Raw genomic sequence first — 17,020 nt, forward strand, 5'->3', positions numbered from 1 at the left:
ATTTTTTCACTCAACGTATATTGTGAATTAATTTCTAGAATATTTCAGAAATGATAAAACAAAGCAAAATGAAGACTTACCTGAAAGCTAATGTTTTTATGATGGACTTTTTTAGATAAGAACGTAAGTCTAGATTACAAAAAAAATTTACTGCTCTATATCACAGTTGGAATACTACTTTATGTAAGGTAAGGTACTCGTTAGGTAGGTAAGTATAATAGCTAGATGCGCAGAGCTCCCAGTATTAAAATCTAATATTTTAAGTAGAAAATGAGCAAGGTATCCCAGATCTATCAATAAAAAAATATCTGAAGAAATTCTCTACTATATTGTCCAATTTTTAAATTTTTTAAACATTTATTCAAAGGAAAAAGTGCTTCAGATACTTGAGGGAAGACTTTTGCAACTTGTTTAGGACAAGTTTGTTGTAAGAAAATGGAGAGGGTATTTATCTTATGAGACAATAAAGTGTTCTTAGGAAGCAAAACAAGGTTTAGGGGGGTCTGAAGGGGTTTTTTTTTCGTCTTTGTAATGAAGCAGCCCTTGAAATCCAATGGCAATCTTAACTATTCTCCCAGAAACTAGATGAGTGAAAAAAGATACCTTTCCATTCAAGCAGCATCTTCTTTCTACCATGTAATCCAATACATGTAACCATGCCTTCCTTTATACCTTCCAGATACAGACAGGAGACATCTCTACTTTTAGCTGTAATTCACAAACCAAACTACAGCAGTACAAACTGTATGTAAAACAGACAAGAGCACGTCTTGCTTGCGCAAGCAAGTTGCACTCACTGTTAAAAAAAGAAAACAAAACCACCTTAGCTTGAAGCAGTGAACTTTGAACATTCTGATCCTTACTTTCAAAGTACATTTATTCCTTTATACTCAGCTGGGAAAAATACCTTTCTGGTTATTCATAGCATACCAGAGCAGGTGGCCCATAAAGCCTTCTATGCCCCTTCAGAAGTGGCACAGAGCCATAAGGTGTCTCTCTGTCGATGGCAGGAGGGGTGTCAGCGAGAACCTGCTGCACCTCACACCTCCCCAGTGAATGCCAGAAACTCATTACTGCCGATGCTCTAGGAAATGCCTGCCCCCCACTCCTCAGTGCCCTGTGGTGCAAGCACTTCCAGTGCATCTCTTCCTAAGCACGTTACTTAGATTTGCATCCTCCAGGAAAAGAGTAAATTCCCCATTTGACAATTTCATTGTCATCTGCCTTCCCTCTGTTAGAGCCTCAAGGAACAAAGACGATATATGCAACAGGATCTGAGGTTTAAAATCCCAGTACATTCAGAAAAGAACACTCTAAGGAGAAATGAAAACACAATACTAGGTGAGTTTTACAGTTGGTTCCCTTCTACCTGCCTCCTTCCTTGTACACCAGCATGTGACTGCTGGTGGGCCATGGGCTCAACTGCCAGCTCTGGTACCACCAATGCAGTTTGGAGCCTGTTCTCAGGGCAGGACTCCAGCCCTAGGTGGGACCATGCTCATTAGCAAAGCAGTCTCCAGTTTCTCTGGCTTTTTTTCCAGTCCTGGCATTTATAAGCCTTGCAAGCCAATGACCTAGCTTTTGGGAAGAGTTTCACATCACGTAACAGATGCGTCATCCTCTGTTCAGGTAAAACACTCCTGCAGCTCACAGTACTGTTCTTCGTGCAGGGCAGGCTGGGTGACTCAGATCCCTACCTTCCTTAGACACATCATAGAGCTGTAAACACTTGGGTATGGGCTGTGGTGCCCAAAACTGCTACTGCTGGGGCTTGAGTGAGTTGGTATGTTGGACCTTCACAGAGTCTGGACTGGGTGACTTGGTTTCATAATATGAAGCAATATGCCACCACAGTGGGCTCAGCTCCCCTGCCCCCCTTCCACTGCTTGCTGCCACCCTGAAAATTTTCCACTTCTTCATTTTTAAGTTGTATCTGTCGTCTGACCTCATTTGGGGTGTCACGCACAGCTCAGCAGGCAGAGCTGAGAGGGTGCCACTCTGCAGTGCCAGAGCTGGCTACAGGAAGGGAGGGAGAGGTTTAAGACATGGTGAAACTGCTGCCTTGCAGCACTTACTGCAGTTATTAACAACAGTAAATATTATAAAAGGCAATAATCAAACACATACATACACATTTCCTTTTCAGACTGTGACCTCTGGTAAGCTACCGGTGCCTACAGAGAATACATATGACATGGTAATGACCCAGATTAAAAAATAATAATAAGTTACACTGCCCGGATATGTTTACAAGATCAGGTTACTCCTCTCCTCCCTGTAATTATCATGAGCAACTCTGGAGCTGCTGGATCATGCATTCTTGCTGAAGAGCACTTCTGAACTATCATTTCAAGAAAACAAAGTGATAATGAGCATTAATGCTGACTACTTCAAATGAATGGTCTAAGTGCACAAGGGCAGTCTTCTTAAAAAGACAAAAAGCAACGAGAAATGTTTCTTTAAAAAGAAATCAATGACACTTGAAAAGACTGAGAAGGTAACCAAGAAAACTTTTTGCTCCACCTTTATTAATATAAGGTTAATTAAGTTTGATAGTAAAAAATACAGGACCATCATCTCCACAGCATTTAGACTGTGAAGTGTTTGTTCCCTTAATGATGAATGCACTTTAGGCTCTTAATTGATCTGCTTAATTCAAAACAGCCAACAGCAAAATAACAAACACTCTAGACAAAAGATTTATTTTTTTTTAAGAAAACCATGAAGGAAAGTATTTGTATTTTAGGATCATTTTTTGTTGTTTTGGGGTTTTTTTTAATTATATATGGTTCCTGAAAGGAGCATATGTTAGAAATACATAGTGCTTCAGAAATATCCTTATCCTTGTTTCTGTTTCAATGTATAGATTTTTGCTCTTTATTGCATCAGGGCCGTTTGAGAATATAAACGGAAATAGCGGCGGGGATGAAATTTATGGAAGTCAGTTAAATATTAGCCATAGATTTGGAATATTTAATATCTCGGTCTGAATAATCTTGCTCTTCCCCAATCTGAAGAATGCGTATTACTACTACTAAACCTACAGACTTTCTCTCTCACACTCAAAAATCAGATGTTGCACTTGCTTTGTGTTTCTAATGAAGGCAAAATCAACTTCCTTTCCAAGGTGCACAAAAAAGAAAGCCTATAAACACTCCCCCGAAAGGAAGACTGCTGCATAACCTTTTGACCTGTGACAAGGCATTCTCTACTATTGTTGGCATAAAAAAAGAAGTTACAAACACATTGTTGTCTTTTTTACATCCTTGAATATAGAGAAAGGACAAAACTATAACAAAGGGCATAAAAAAACATATTCAAAAATACAGAAAACTCAACTTTTAAAACAGTGCTGGTCTAATCCTAGCCAGTACAACCCAGGAATCTGACCATTTGAATTAGGATAATTGATAGCTACAAGGTCCTTCCTGTAAAAACTGACATTTAGTTACGACATATTGAGTCTGAAAGATGTCATGATAAATTAAGCCATTGGAACACACTAATTCAAATTAATTAGGTCTTCATTTTAAAGTTACATTTATTTTGACTTTAATTTGATGTAGCAATTCCATAGGACATTTGTTTGACATGATATTACTTCTCAAGGTACTTGAGTTAAGAGGATTCATCTCTCAGTCTTCATCAGTCTAATGGTATCTAATCTTAGCCAGGGCCTAGCACATCCCTGTAGGACCCTTCCTATGCATACAAGGGAAGAGAGAGAAACTAATCTCAACAGCAGGCTCTTAATCAGTGTCTAATTGAGAACAATAAAGCATACAGTACTGAATCAAATTGTTATGGAGATTCAAATCTCCTCTCTTTCATGAGCACATACTCAACACTGCAGATAACTGACAGAAAGTACACACTTTTCATTATAGTGAGGGGTCATTTGCAATAGAAGCTAAAGCTGAATAAAGATCCTTAGACAAACTTAGACGACAAAACTGATTTTCCACTCCTTCAGGCTGTGTGCTTTTGAAGATACTGGCAAAGATCTGCTCTACAGGTAAGGTGGTTTCTTGTATGTTTTTTCTCTTTTCCTTTGTTTGTGAGACACTTACCTTGCCTTTCTGATTCAAAGGCTCAATAGTTAAGTTGTCAGGGCCGATGTCCACAATCATCCCCATCTGAAACCCATCTGTTGGGTGTGGAGCCCAAACGGGCTTCCCATCTTCCATTGTGGGATCTATCCAGTACTTCCTGTAAGGAAAAATAAAACTAAAATCAATCAAAACACTTTATATACAAGTTGAATAAACCATTAGGATTTACTACACAGACTTTAGTTTATTATGTTTATTTCTATTATTCAGCATGAAAGGAGGCAGTCACTGCAGACTGGAGACATCTTTTCTCCAACCGGCAATGCTTTGCCTAAAGAGGACAACCCTTGGACTTCAGCATGGGGAAGACCAGAAGCATTTTTCATGGGATCCATGCCCTGCTCCCTGCAGCTTTTTACCCAGCTTCCCTGAATTGTGAACCAAGAAGGGAGTCCATCTCACTATCAAATTAGAAGTGCAAGATAGATTCAAAGCCAAGACTATACTAGGAGTGTGTGTATGCACATACATGGGTATACATGTAAAGACACACATGTATATATGTATGTGCATGCAGCACGTCATATGACTAATGGATACTTGTCTGTACTTGATCTGGTGTACAAATATTTGTATTTTTGCAACAGCACCTGTTGAGGCATGTGAGCAGAAATCCAGTCTCTTGGTATTTGACACAAATGAATGTGTCCTCTCTTTGTGTGGCTGAGCATATGGCTTTTAAATAACGCACAAATATATTTGGTCTCAATTGATTTATCATCCTGTAAGTCTTTTAAAGGCTGACCCTCCTGATACTGCAACATTACAGCCCTTCCTCTTAAGGAACTTTATTTTCTATTTTAAAATTATAGGAAAATTGTTTCAAAATAATTTTGATGTGCAAGTGAAAAAGTTGCAAAGGCCAAGACATTCAAACCTTATGTTCCTCAAGTTATACAGCTAAATAAGCTCCCAATTAAAAAGGGGTATTTGATTGCACGCAATACTCATTGAGCTAACCAGGAAAATTGCCAAGGTTGGCACACTCTGAATGTCTAATGGTGCCATTTTAAATATGCTGAATTGGTCCCTTTTGTCATCAGTTCTTTTGGGTTTTGGTTTTTTTTAAAACCTACTTTATAGTCCTTACCCTAATAAGAATAGAGTCCACTCAGCTTAAAAGGCTCACTTCTCCTAGCTGTTCCCTACTCCCCTCCAAAACTCATTCACATATTAAACTGACATGTTTTAGTGATTCCAAAATTGGTAAAAAGTAATCTCATACCACCAAGGTGTAACTTGCCTCTCTCAGCATGAAAGAAATAAGCCTGCCAAGCAGCAAAGAAAACACTGGCAGCAAACTCCAGAAGTCTAGGCAGAGCTTGGGAAAGTGTCCCACATTTTTCCTTTCCAACATCTGAAGGAAAAAAGATCCAAAATTTCTTACAAACAATGAAGGCAGCAGAACCCTTTGCCATAAGCAGCAGCAAGGAAAGAGTGATTGGCCCACCAGAAAGCTGTACAACTACAAGCAGAAAAGGACACTTGCCCCTCAGAGGATCTGTCAGCACATGCTGCACATGACCTGCTTTTTACTGCCTCCAAGGACAGGTTAGAAAAGTTTGAAGAGAAGAAAAAGGCTGGCTGTGATGTTTTTGAGAAAGCTGCTAGTCTTAGTTAACAGCAAGCTGTCTTATGCCTTGGCAACTTTAATGTGAAATTACAGGGAAACTTGTGATTTACTTTTCTCCCACGAACAGAACATATTAACTTCTTTTAACTATACACAGAAAGTTATGTTCTAAAACCTCCAGTACCACACTCACTTCTGTTTTCTTCCAGCCTTTTGTCATAGCTCATGAACTCTACAAAAAAATCATCTTCATTGTGTGTTGCCATCACCATATGACAAATCCTGTAAGCAACATCTGTATTCACTCACAATTGGCTGTTGGCCATTTTTTCTTTATTTTATGATACTGAAAAAGGAATTTTTTTTTCCAGACAGACCTGACCTCTAAATCCAACTGCCATCATGGGCATAGTTGCTAAACAGCTGAGTTTATTTCTGGATATAACCAAGCCTTCATTTCTTCACAAACCTATCATTGGCTTTTAAAACGCTAGTTCAAAATAGTAGTTAAGGGATATGTCACACAACCACTAAAAACAAGGCTGTCTTTTACAGCCCAAGTAGCATGGTCAGGGCTCCGGACATAACCATGTTGCATGAGAAGAAACCCTAAAATTACTGCGAAAATTTCAGGAAAAGTTAGAATCCAGCCTCCCCAGTCCACATCCAGATGCTTCTGCTTTGTTCACTGACAGGGCTTTTTTGCATTCTTACATATTCTTAAGGCTACTTCATACTTAATAAATAAATTATGATAGGGGAGTGCCCCAAGCTGAAAAAATGCTCATGAAGGACAGAGCAGTGACTGAATTCAGCCACCACCAGGAAATGCAAGTTTAAGTACCTGAGGCTTTGCAAGCATCTAAGAAGCCGTTATGGGGTGAAAGCAATCTAAATACAGATGAAGAAGTTATTCATGGGACAATAACTTCTAATAAATTCAGTCTTCTCGCTGAGTAGTGACATAAGAGCAGTTGTAACATTTTGGTTTTGGCACCACTCCATCTCTGTCAGCTGAGACTCTCACAGGGAGCACATTGAAATTGGATACCAAAACCTACCAGGTATTACCTGCTCTATTATTTACACCCCCATCTGATGTATGTGCCATTGCCTTGAGACAGAAGCACAAAGCCTATTCCTGAACAAGTTCTTGAATAGCCAGTTTCCAGACCAGCATTTTACAGTGAAACAATCAGTGGGAACACACTTTTTTTTCCCCAATATGCATCCATCTAAATCCAATCTACATGCAGTCCACTACACTGCTAAAAGAGCTGAAAACAATGAAAGCAAAGAGATTCATGCCCAGACTAAAAGCACTAAGGCAACAAATTTGATAGCAACACCACCAAACACAAAGAGTCACCTGAATGATGCTTCAAAAAAAAGACCAAAGAAGTTATCTTCCACATTTGTATTTGTATATATGCACTCAACATATACTGAAGTAATTGAATTTAAGTTGCTAGATCACTTGGTTTCCACAATTAAGACATCTCCAAAATGAAGAAGAGAATTCACAAAGGTTGTGCTTAGATGTTGGAAGTCAGCTGCCCTTTTCTCTTTCTACAGTCCATAGAAAGACACTGGGAACCTAGTACTGGAGATTTTCCTCTCTGTTGAACAGGAGAGGGATAGTAATAAAATAAACCTTTGCCTGAAGCTGGTAAACTTAATAGCTATTCCTTCAAATGTCAGATTTTATTTTTTCATAATTGGCATGCAGTAATAGACCTTGCCTTAATTATCAGTAAGAGTACTTAACACATTCAGCACTGGCTAAACACGAGAACTAATGTTCAAACAACTTGCAAGACAAATCACTGCACAGATTCCAAGAGGAACACCCACCAACATTTCAGTAACTTTTTCCTGCACTATTATTCCCCCTTTTGGAGAATGTTTAATGACATTTTTTTCTCAAAAAAATTATCTATATAACACATTGAGTATATGAAACAACTGAGAATTCCTCAGTTGCAAGTTGACACACTATCCTCCCACTTATGTTTACCTAAGTAGCATTGATTTTAAAAGCATGTAATACAACTACATTTGGATGTTGTAGATTATTCAGAAGGAAATCAAATGCTACCATATGGTGAAAGAATTCTACAAAGGCAAAATATAGTAATGCAATTTTAAACTTGTTACCAGAGCCCAGAGGCAGGCATTTGCATGATCTGATCCTACCTTCTGTCCCTCTGAACAGTCTGCTATACCAAGGCACTGTACTGATTGCTCAATTAACTAATTAAAACAAATGAAAAATTAGACTTCATTAAATAACCAACAGTAACTCACTAGAATGGCTAAGTCAAGGAAAATAAACTAGTTAGAACAGGTATAGTAGTAAATTATCACAGGAAAACACATAGGTTGTTTTATATTAAAAACCACCTTGCACTTGTGCGTTTAAGAGCTGCTCAAAATTCTGCTGATTACAGCAGGCACATGAGAATGCTCTGGAGAAGGTCCTGTAAAGATACAGAAGAGACCAGACAGAAAAACATTGATACATAGTGGTAGCTTACTGTCAGACAAATTACTTTTGCAGCCCTAGTTTACTGCTTAATTGAAACTTCTCCAAATCAAAGCTCAGGTAGCATGGAACACTCTACTGCAGGTGACACAGTATTTCAAATGAACTGCAGATATAGTACTTATTTTTATTTGAGTTAATTACAACACAGTTATAACTGCATTGTTTAACTGAGTATTAAACCAATTCCATTTTTGTTATTTTTCCAATTCACTACAAAACTCTGCTCTAACATATTCTAGTTTATCCATGTCACACTGCAGCTGTTTCATACCTAAAATAATATCAGCAAAGTAACTCTATCAAGCAGAGACTTCTGCCAAACTGGAAAAGAAGAAATGGACTGAAATATAGCAGAGCACAAAAGTACCTTCGAAACCCATTTGCTTTGAAAATGTTAATCCCAGCTTGTTCATTGTTACTACATTTTGTACATGTATGCAAGTAAAACAAGGAGTAATGATTCCCACATCTGAGAATTACTAGATAAAAATGTTTTTTAAAACTACCTGCTCTGACTGCTTGGGACAACTTGAACACTACAGCTGATGAAATTACTGTCATGGCATACTCATTTTCTTGCATATGTGCATGTATCAGCATGTTTTCAATACTGAGCAGCCAGAAACTGATTTCTGTAGCATATCCAGATGAACCACTCTTTTGTATTTGTATTCACTTGTATTTAGCATTCACATAGGAAATACCTCCTCTGCTGTTGTGTTTTACTATTCCATAAGAAAAGACAAGACAGTCCCTCATGCTTTAAGCAAAGGAGCAATCTTATTTCCTCTACATTAAACCTGGCAATTCCCAATCAGTAAAGCACAGCTGCAAAACTCCATATAATTTCTGAAAACACCTTTGCCTGGAACATCCATGCTCCTAGAAGAACAGATTTTAAGGAGCAGAAGAAGGGATGTGGTAGGGACAGGATTAGCCAAAAAGTTGTATAGCTTCCTCTAAACCATCTTACCTTCCTGTGTGTTAAGTGCTACTTGAGCCATTTCACCCCAGCTACCCTCTTGGCTTTGCCCCCTGCTCCTCCCTCTTCCCCTCCTGACTACCTTGAGAAGTACTGATGCAGGGCAGGAGATGGTCTGAGTAAGAACAAGTATTAAAAAAAAAAAAAATAGTATTTTATCTCCAAATATTTAAATGGCTGTTGCATCAAAATAAGCCCCCAAAAAGAAGGAATTCAATTAATGGTAGGAAATTTCCCCCACAGCAACTGAATGTTTCATGTATATCACCATCCTGAAAATGAAGTGATATAGGCATTGCTCAAGAACTATCAGTTTTGAAATACATTTGTTTCATGCTTTTTCAAAGGCATCATGTTCAATCAATTAGCACTTTTGTATGTATATGCACCTTTCATATAACAAAAATGTAGTCCATTAGAAAAGCACCTACTGTAGGAAGCTTATCTAACATGATTTGTACATCAACTGCACAGATTTCTGTAAGGCCAAGTGTCTTTCAAGTGTTGTTTATTAAGTGCAAAATTCTCAGTATTGCTCAAGAAATAAAAATAAACCTCACATGAACAAGGAAATCTGCCATTGCAGGTTACAGTGAAGCTTCGAGAAATCCAAAGGAAGGCAAGTCTAGGCAATTTCAATAAACATACCAACTCTGCAGGTATGGCAGAAGAAATGAGTCCACAAGAGAGGCTATACACAGTAAAAGATCACTTGTGGCACGCCAGCAAAGAGGAAACAGCAAACATTCCCATGAGCTGTACCACGTGAGAAGATGACAAGGAGTGGGGAAGATGGAAGATCAAATGAGACTTAGCAAAGGAAGATAGCAGCGTATATGTCACGTTAACCAGCACATTGATATTGGCTCATATTAAATCCTGAGGTAATCATGACCATGGTTTCTACCTGACATGATGGAATGATGAAGCACCAGGGCATATAGAAAGGGGAAGAAAGAAAAAGTAATTTCTATAAACCTTAAAAAATAAATTGAAAGGAACAAGCTGCTTCCATCTGTCATAATGCCAATAGATTAAGCTCTCTGCAAGCTGTAGTATGGAAGCATTTGTTTAGACCATTAAAAGAACATAATATATTGTCGCTGTTGAGCAGCTAGCAGAGTAATGAAAGCACCAGTTCTCAGTGGCAAGAAGGAATAACCTTTATTGTTTTGATTTCATCACATATATAGAGTTCTCAAAAGTCACCCAGATTGGTCAGTCAGAAGCCTTCCCCCAGGCCTGATTGGCCAGGCCTGCACTGTCCAAGTTCTGGGACACTGTTCCAATAACATCCAAACTTTATCTTTATTTATAAAACACAAGAAGAATTCTCGTGGGAAAAACCTGTGCTAGCCACAGTATATGAAGATTTTTATTATATTAAAATAATCATCTTATATGAAGATCTTTGTTCAGGGACCCCATAAAAATGTTAACAGTAGTTCCAGCTTCAAAAATATCAAATCTACCAACAAGCAACATCTCACTTGTACTAAGCCCAATCAAAACCACTGGCTGCAGAAGCCTCAGCTGACAGTTTTCCAATCTGCCAACAATGGGGGCTCCAGAAGCAAGTGTTTGTGAGGAAGCTTTCCACTGGGTGCTGCTTAACTGGATTTAGTTGGGTTTTTAAATGCATTTCTCACCAGACCCCATGAGCAACAAAGATGTTTGTGGCACCTGACCTAACTGTCCCCCACACACATTTTACCCATCTGCCCTCCCCATGGCAAGCACTGACTGGATTGGTCAAGATACAGCTTGTGCAGTAATATCCTACTGCAACAACAGCTCAAAATGAGAACAAAACAAATTTTAAAAACCCTAAATTTCATGAAAGCTAAGCTGAAATAGCTCTTAGTTGCAGAAAGGTAGTTCTAATAAAGTCATTTACAAAATTCTAGCTAGTTTTAAAATTTTGGTGAACTTCAGTAGCAAGTATTTGTCCAATTCAACTGCTGTTGTGAAAGACCAAGATGGATTTTGTACAGCCTGTAAGTTTGTAAAACTCTAACCACAGAAGTTGTGGTCTTCTGACTGTGACACTGAGAAATTAAAACTCAATTCATATTAGAATCAGCAAGGACTGATTATTTCCTCTGTGATTCCTGCCCTTCTGCCAGATTTTTAAGCTACTGTTCTCTCAAGAACATTGTTATTTTAGTTCCTCTTAAGAAAATATAGAAGTCTTTGTCCCAGTTCTTGTTCATTAAAATAACCTGAGTGAAGCTTCCTGACAAACCAGGAATTAAGTATGCCAAGGGGATCTGCATAAGCATTTTCAACCAACAGCAATACCTACTCCAGTAATAGCAACAACCAGAAGGCAGAAAAGTAGCAAAACACAATGTCAGATTTGAGCAGCGAAGTTAAAATTAAAGAAAAAGCTCCTCAGTTATGGTCTGGACACTACTTCAGAAGCATTGCAAAAGAGAAATGAGGACCAAAAAAACCCCTAAGAAAACCAATGAGGCTATGGAACAGATTGTGAAAGAGGTTGTTCAAACCAAGTTAATTCTTTCAGGCTTCACAGGTCAGCCCCAGTGAAACCAGCAGGCAGCGAGTAGGGAAGAAAAGACCTACCAAGGCAGAAAGCACCAAACAGACAAAGACACCAAAGCAAAATCAAAAGTATCTTAAGCCATCTCACAGTATACAAAGAACACACTCTTGCAGATCTAGCTGGAGTAGTTCAAGCAGACAAGGCAAACTCTGGAGTTAACTATCCCCGTGGTAGCAGTCATGTTGTGTGACCACTGGCAGCAGTGCTCAAGCATGCTGGCTTAAATCATATTCCATGAACAGCCTCAACAAGGTCAAGTGCCTTCAAACCTCTTCAGCTAGTGCTCTAACAGTGTATTTGTTTATATCCTCTTGTGCCACCTTTTCCAAGTGTCAACATGAGAAAGAACAAATACTTGAAGGTTGAGGATGACTCTCTCTAAGCTGATGAAATTTAAATTCTCCTCCGGTTATGTAATTTTCAGCCTTCCCCACCCATTCATCTTCTACATCTCATACTCTCCTACGGTCAAATTAGAGCACTCTGTTTCCCCACCCAATGTGTGCTGCTGCCAAGCATCTTGCTCATCTTCAGGTGACCTAATACAAGAATTGATATGTTTATTCTCTTTCAAGACTATGCACCGATTGGTCTCTCTTTGGGCTTCATATACAAGGTAAAACAAAAGCAATCAGTTGACCTAAGTCTACCAAATACAAGGGACCTCACCTCCATCAGAGAGTAGAAAATCTAATTATGAAAAAAAGCAACCAACCAAACAAAACAAAACAAAAAAAACCAGTAAGAAAGTCCTTCATTTCATTCCCAAATACTTAAAAGGAAATGGATCACTTATCATAAATATTGGTTATTTATGATATAAATACCAATACCTGGTCATTAGCTTCCATAATCTGAACTGCAGAAGCTGCCCATTATGATAAGCAATCAGGACCCCAGAATTTTAATCCTCTGTGGACCATCACCAATTTTGGCTAAAAGCACATCTTGGTGTAGCCAGCAGGGCCTTGTACCAGTTAAAGCAAGCATATACTGAATTTCATATCAGCTTTTGTCTAGCTGATTCAAAAACAGGCTGAGGTAGACTGAATTCCAGGAGTTTATTCTAACTTGTATGAACACAGATAAACCAAAAAAATTTAATATCCCCCCATATTAAAAAATCAGAGGAATATTTCTAACCACCAATTTAAGGGGGAAAACCCCAAACCAAGCAGGAAAAAAATAAACCACAAAACAAACCCCACTTTTGAGTGCTTTTGAATTGTTGTTAATTCACCAGCAATTCAAGAACTCTGCAAAACTTTATTAATTTTTCAGAAGCATCCTTGAAGTAGAAAGCCTGCACTGCCTAGTGACAATACCACCTGTTTTGTACTTTTAGAAGAGTGATGCTAAGCCCTTTGACATTCAAGCAGCCCTGCAATTCCAACAGAGAAAGTCAAGAGCTGAATCGTAACCTGGATCCTATCAGTAACTTTTCTCCCCATGGCTGGCCCTGTGGATGCTTCAGAAACACCCCAGGGACTCCTGAGTGCAACCATCACACCTCTGGCCATTTCTCTGAACCCATGTCTTGTCAGGTTTTGAATTTCAGCTATATAACCCTCTCATTGTAGAATAATCAAATGAAACTAAGTAAATACAGAAATAAGCAAGCAACCAACCTGCACTGAATTTTATCTGTTTGATAAATACATATGCATAAATAAGCGAACAGAGACACATTTGCATGATAATTTGTTTTTAAAGTCCAACAATAAAAAAATATTGCCAAACACTGTCTGGTACATACCAGTGAAATTGGAACTGATATTTTAGAAAAACAAGAATACATACTCAGCCAGGATCCAAGTCAAGTCAAATAAAATAAGCACTGCAGATGGCAGTATCAAAGGCTGCTGGAGAGCATGCAGGAAACCTCAGATGCTTGACCTCAGACCAATACAAAGGGCTGAAAAAATACATTTGTACTTTCTGATTTACTACCAGTATAACAAATACCAAGTGAATCAGATGTTTTCAAATAGTACTAATGTCTACTTGGCCACTTTATTGGGGGAGAAAATACTAGAAACAAATGACAATCATCATCTGCAGATTAACAGATATAATCCAGGAACTGGATATTGCCATCCCTCTCTGTACAGAGATTGTAAGTGTTTTTAGGAACTAATTCTGTCTCTGAAAGAGTTACATTCTCAGTTTCAATCTCCTTTTTCATCTCTCCATACCAGCCTGTACTTATTACAAAAAGTATGGGTGTAGCTTATAGGCAATGAGCTGAAACACAGACAATCCGCTACAGACCAGTGAACTCAAGAGAGACTCCCTTCAGAAACATGCAACCAAAAAAGGAATATTCTTGTCCAAATCTACTCAAATCTTGTCTATAAATAAATAAATACATGAATAAATAGAATCGATTGCCAATTTCACAGATCTCACTGATGGACATAACTCTGAGGGAGGTGACTGAAAACTTTCCCTTATATAGCTTAGCTCTCTTTTAACATCATGAGAGTCATTTAAGACAGTCTAAACAGCAAAGACAAGAGAGCTACTTCAAGAAGTGACACAGAACATGTTTTGTCAGCAAATCTATCTTTTCCTTGGAAAGATGAGTATAGCAGGCCATTACTATGAGACAAAAAAACCAGTAATTACAGCAAAATATAAAGATCATTTACACTATCTCAATCTCAAAAAAGTAACCTGGAATATATGCTTTAATAATAAAATCCACTTAAAACCCATAAAAATTATCAAAGGGCTAGAACATCTCTCCCATGAAGAAAGGCTGAGAGAGTTGGGGGTGCTCAGAATAAAGAAGTCTCCAGGAAGACCTTGTTGTGGCCTTTCCATAAATGAAGGAAGCCAATAAAATTGAGAGAGACTTTCTATCAAGGCCCACAGTAACAGGATAAGGGACAACAGTTTTAAACTAAAAAAGGTTTAGACTGATTTAGATTGGATGTAAGCAAGAAATTCTTTGCAATGAGGTTTGCTTGAAGAAGCTGTGAATGCCCCATCCATGGAAACATTCAAGGGCAGGTTGGATGGAGCTTTGAACAACCTAGTGCGTACAGAGGGGTTAGACTTGATGTCTTTAAAGGTCCTTTCCAACTCAAACCATTCTGTGACTCTAAAATAACCTTTAATTCTTGTACTGTTTGTGAATAGTTTGTATCTTCACAGAAGGCCAAATACTGTAAAGGCTTGGCATCTGACCAGCAGCAAATCAGACAAAATCTGCTATTAGCACTGACAGGATCTTGGCAGCAGGGAAAACTGCAGACCATAACAACTTCCACATTAGCCACATCCTGACCACAGCTCAACTCTCTCTTTCTTTGGTAAGACACTACTCTCTGCAAGGTCTGAGAAAGTTCTAGGCTTCCCTAAACCTTGGTAGAGCATCATGCAGGTTATAGACTCTGGACTAATCTTTGCACAGATTTTGCCACAGCCAAAGACAACAGGCTGTTTTTCTTACTACTGATTCAGTGTCTCAGGGAGCCACAGAAAGTGAATGATGCAGCTTCAATATTTTTATGAACCACGAGTTCAGAAATCCAGCTCAAGAACATCATACTCACCTCTTGTTCAGAAAACAGTTAGAAGATGGAGATCAAAGTCCACCTGCATTTTAGCTGCTGATTTTAATACTTCAAATACATTACCTGAACGTTACTGCCCATCCCCATCATATATAAAATGTTACTAATTAATGAATGCTGCAAGAAAGTGCATCCCTGTTCATGATTATTACAGCCAACAATAAGTAAAAATTACCAAGCAGCAACACCACAAAAATGGTTATAAATTTTCTGTCCAAGTGTTACAAGATCCACACAGGAGACCAGGCTTAGCCAAAGCTATATTTTAAAAGAAATCTGGGATAGCTTTAAGGTTTTCAATAGCAGGTGTCATGGCAATGGAGTAAACATACTTTCTCTTCACATGCAAGAGAGCCATCCCTGAGGCTGGGAGCTGCACAGCAACCACAGGCTCACACACTCTCAATATATCTGATATGAAAGTGATCTGAAAATAACTTATGCACAATCACGGCTCCCTGGACCAACCCTTCAGCATAATTACAAATTCTGTACAGAAGCTCATGCAGAGGACAAACCACCACAGTCACATGCTAAGATCAGCCTATTTATTTTGGCAAAGAAGCAAGAAGTGGAGTCAAGAAGCGCTTTTAGTCAGGTTGTACATTCAGCCACAAAATGCAGCTGAGGTGTTTTTAAATTCAAAACTTCCTGAGCAATTAGAGCAGGAAAAAATTTCTGGGAGAGTGAGCACTGTCATGCTGCCACTGGTGTCAGCAGCTGAAAAGGCAAGAGCATTTATTCGTGGCACTTAAGCCTTCATTTCAGACCACGCAAAATATTTTACACAAAAGCCGCATCTCCAGAGGTTAGGAAAATCATCTAAGAAATAACACCAGGTCACCAAGCCCTGCTCATGGACTCTTCATTTAAATCAGCTGCAGTGGTTTTAATCTAGACATCCAAGAACTGTCCATCCAGTTAGACATTTTTAAGGGGGTAGTGGATCTAAAATCAGATGACAGTGAAGCTCTGCTAAATAAAAAGATACTGCAATTATCATGGGCACATTTTCCTTTTTCTCTTTCAATTACATGAGTATTTAGTTTCAATTTCATTTTCCTCTCTTCAAGAATTTAACATTGTGGTGGAACTAGGATCATGTAACAATTTTCACCTCAGGAACAAAATGGTAAATGAAAACACCTATATTATTTTCAACTCTAAGTAACACACTTCAATCATTTTGTTGCCTTTTAGTCCTTCCTACAATATTTTGAATAAAACTGAACACATTGTAGGGCAAACAAAGTATTACAATTTCAGAATCAAAGATATCTTAGAGAAGATGTGAATGGTCAATTTAAGGTATTTCTGGTTTGGTTTTTCTTTTTTCTTTTTTTACTAATTGTAAAGATTTTAACAATACCCATCATGTTGATAAAAGGAGAATTTCAGAAACAGAGAGCATATTTATTTACACTTTTTTTTCAAGTAATTATTTTTCCTGACATAAATCTGAAAGATAACTTTTAAACTCAAGGGATACACACCTCTGTTAGCAAATAACACAGTACAATAGGAGTAACTGCAGAACAGTGAAATAGCAGCACTGAGAGACCAGTGCCTGTACTACACACATCTTGAGGATTTCATTGATTGTGGCTTGCACCACATATCTCTAGTCTGGTCCCCCTGACTGAATATGAATTCGTAGC

The 17,020-nt window shown here is 38.3% G+C and overlaps 1 protein-coding gene across 5 annotated transcripts in view; it reads right to left on the reverse strand.

Moving 5' to 3' along the window:
- MYO6 (myosin VI) overlaps positions 1 to 17,020 on the reverse strand; it is a 106,173-nt gene that overhangs the window by 71,447 nt on the left and 17,706 nt on the right. For all 5 annotated transcript variants that reach the window (XM_085056474.1, XM_085056473.1, XM_085056472.1 and 2 more), the window contains exon 2: positions 4,071 to 4,209. In XM_085056474.1, coding sequence (XP_084912600.1) covers positions 4,071 to 4,187 — 117 coding nt within the window. In that variant the 5' untranslated portion in view covers positions 4,188 to 4,209. The remainder of the gene's footprint in view (positions 1 to 4,070; positions 4,210 to 17,020) is intronic.

The sequence above is a fragment of the Lichenostomus cassidix genome, chromosome 3 (genome assembly GCF_008360975.1).
Source record: "Lichenostomus cassidix isolate B80296 chromosome 3, HeHo_3.0, whole genome shotgun sequence".
NCBI classification, from domain to species: domain Eukaryota; kingdom Metazoa; phylum Chordata; class Aves; order Passeriformes; family Meliphagidae; genus Lichenostomus; species Lichenostomus cassidix.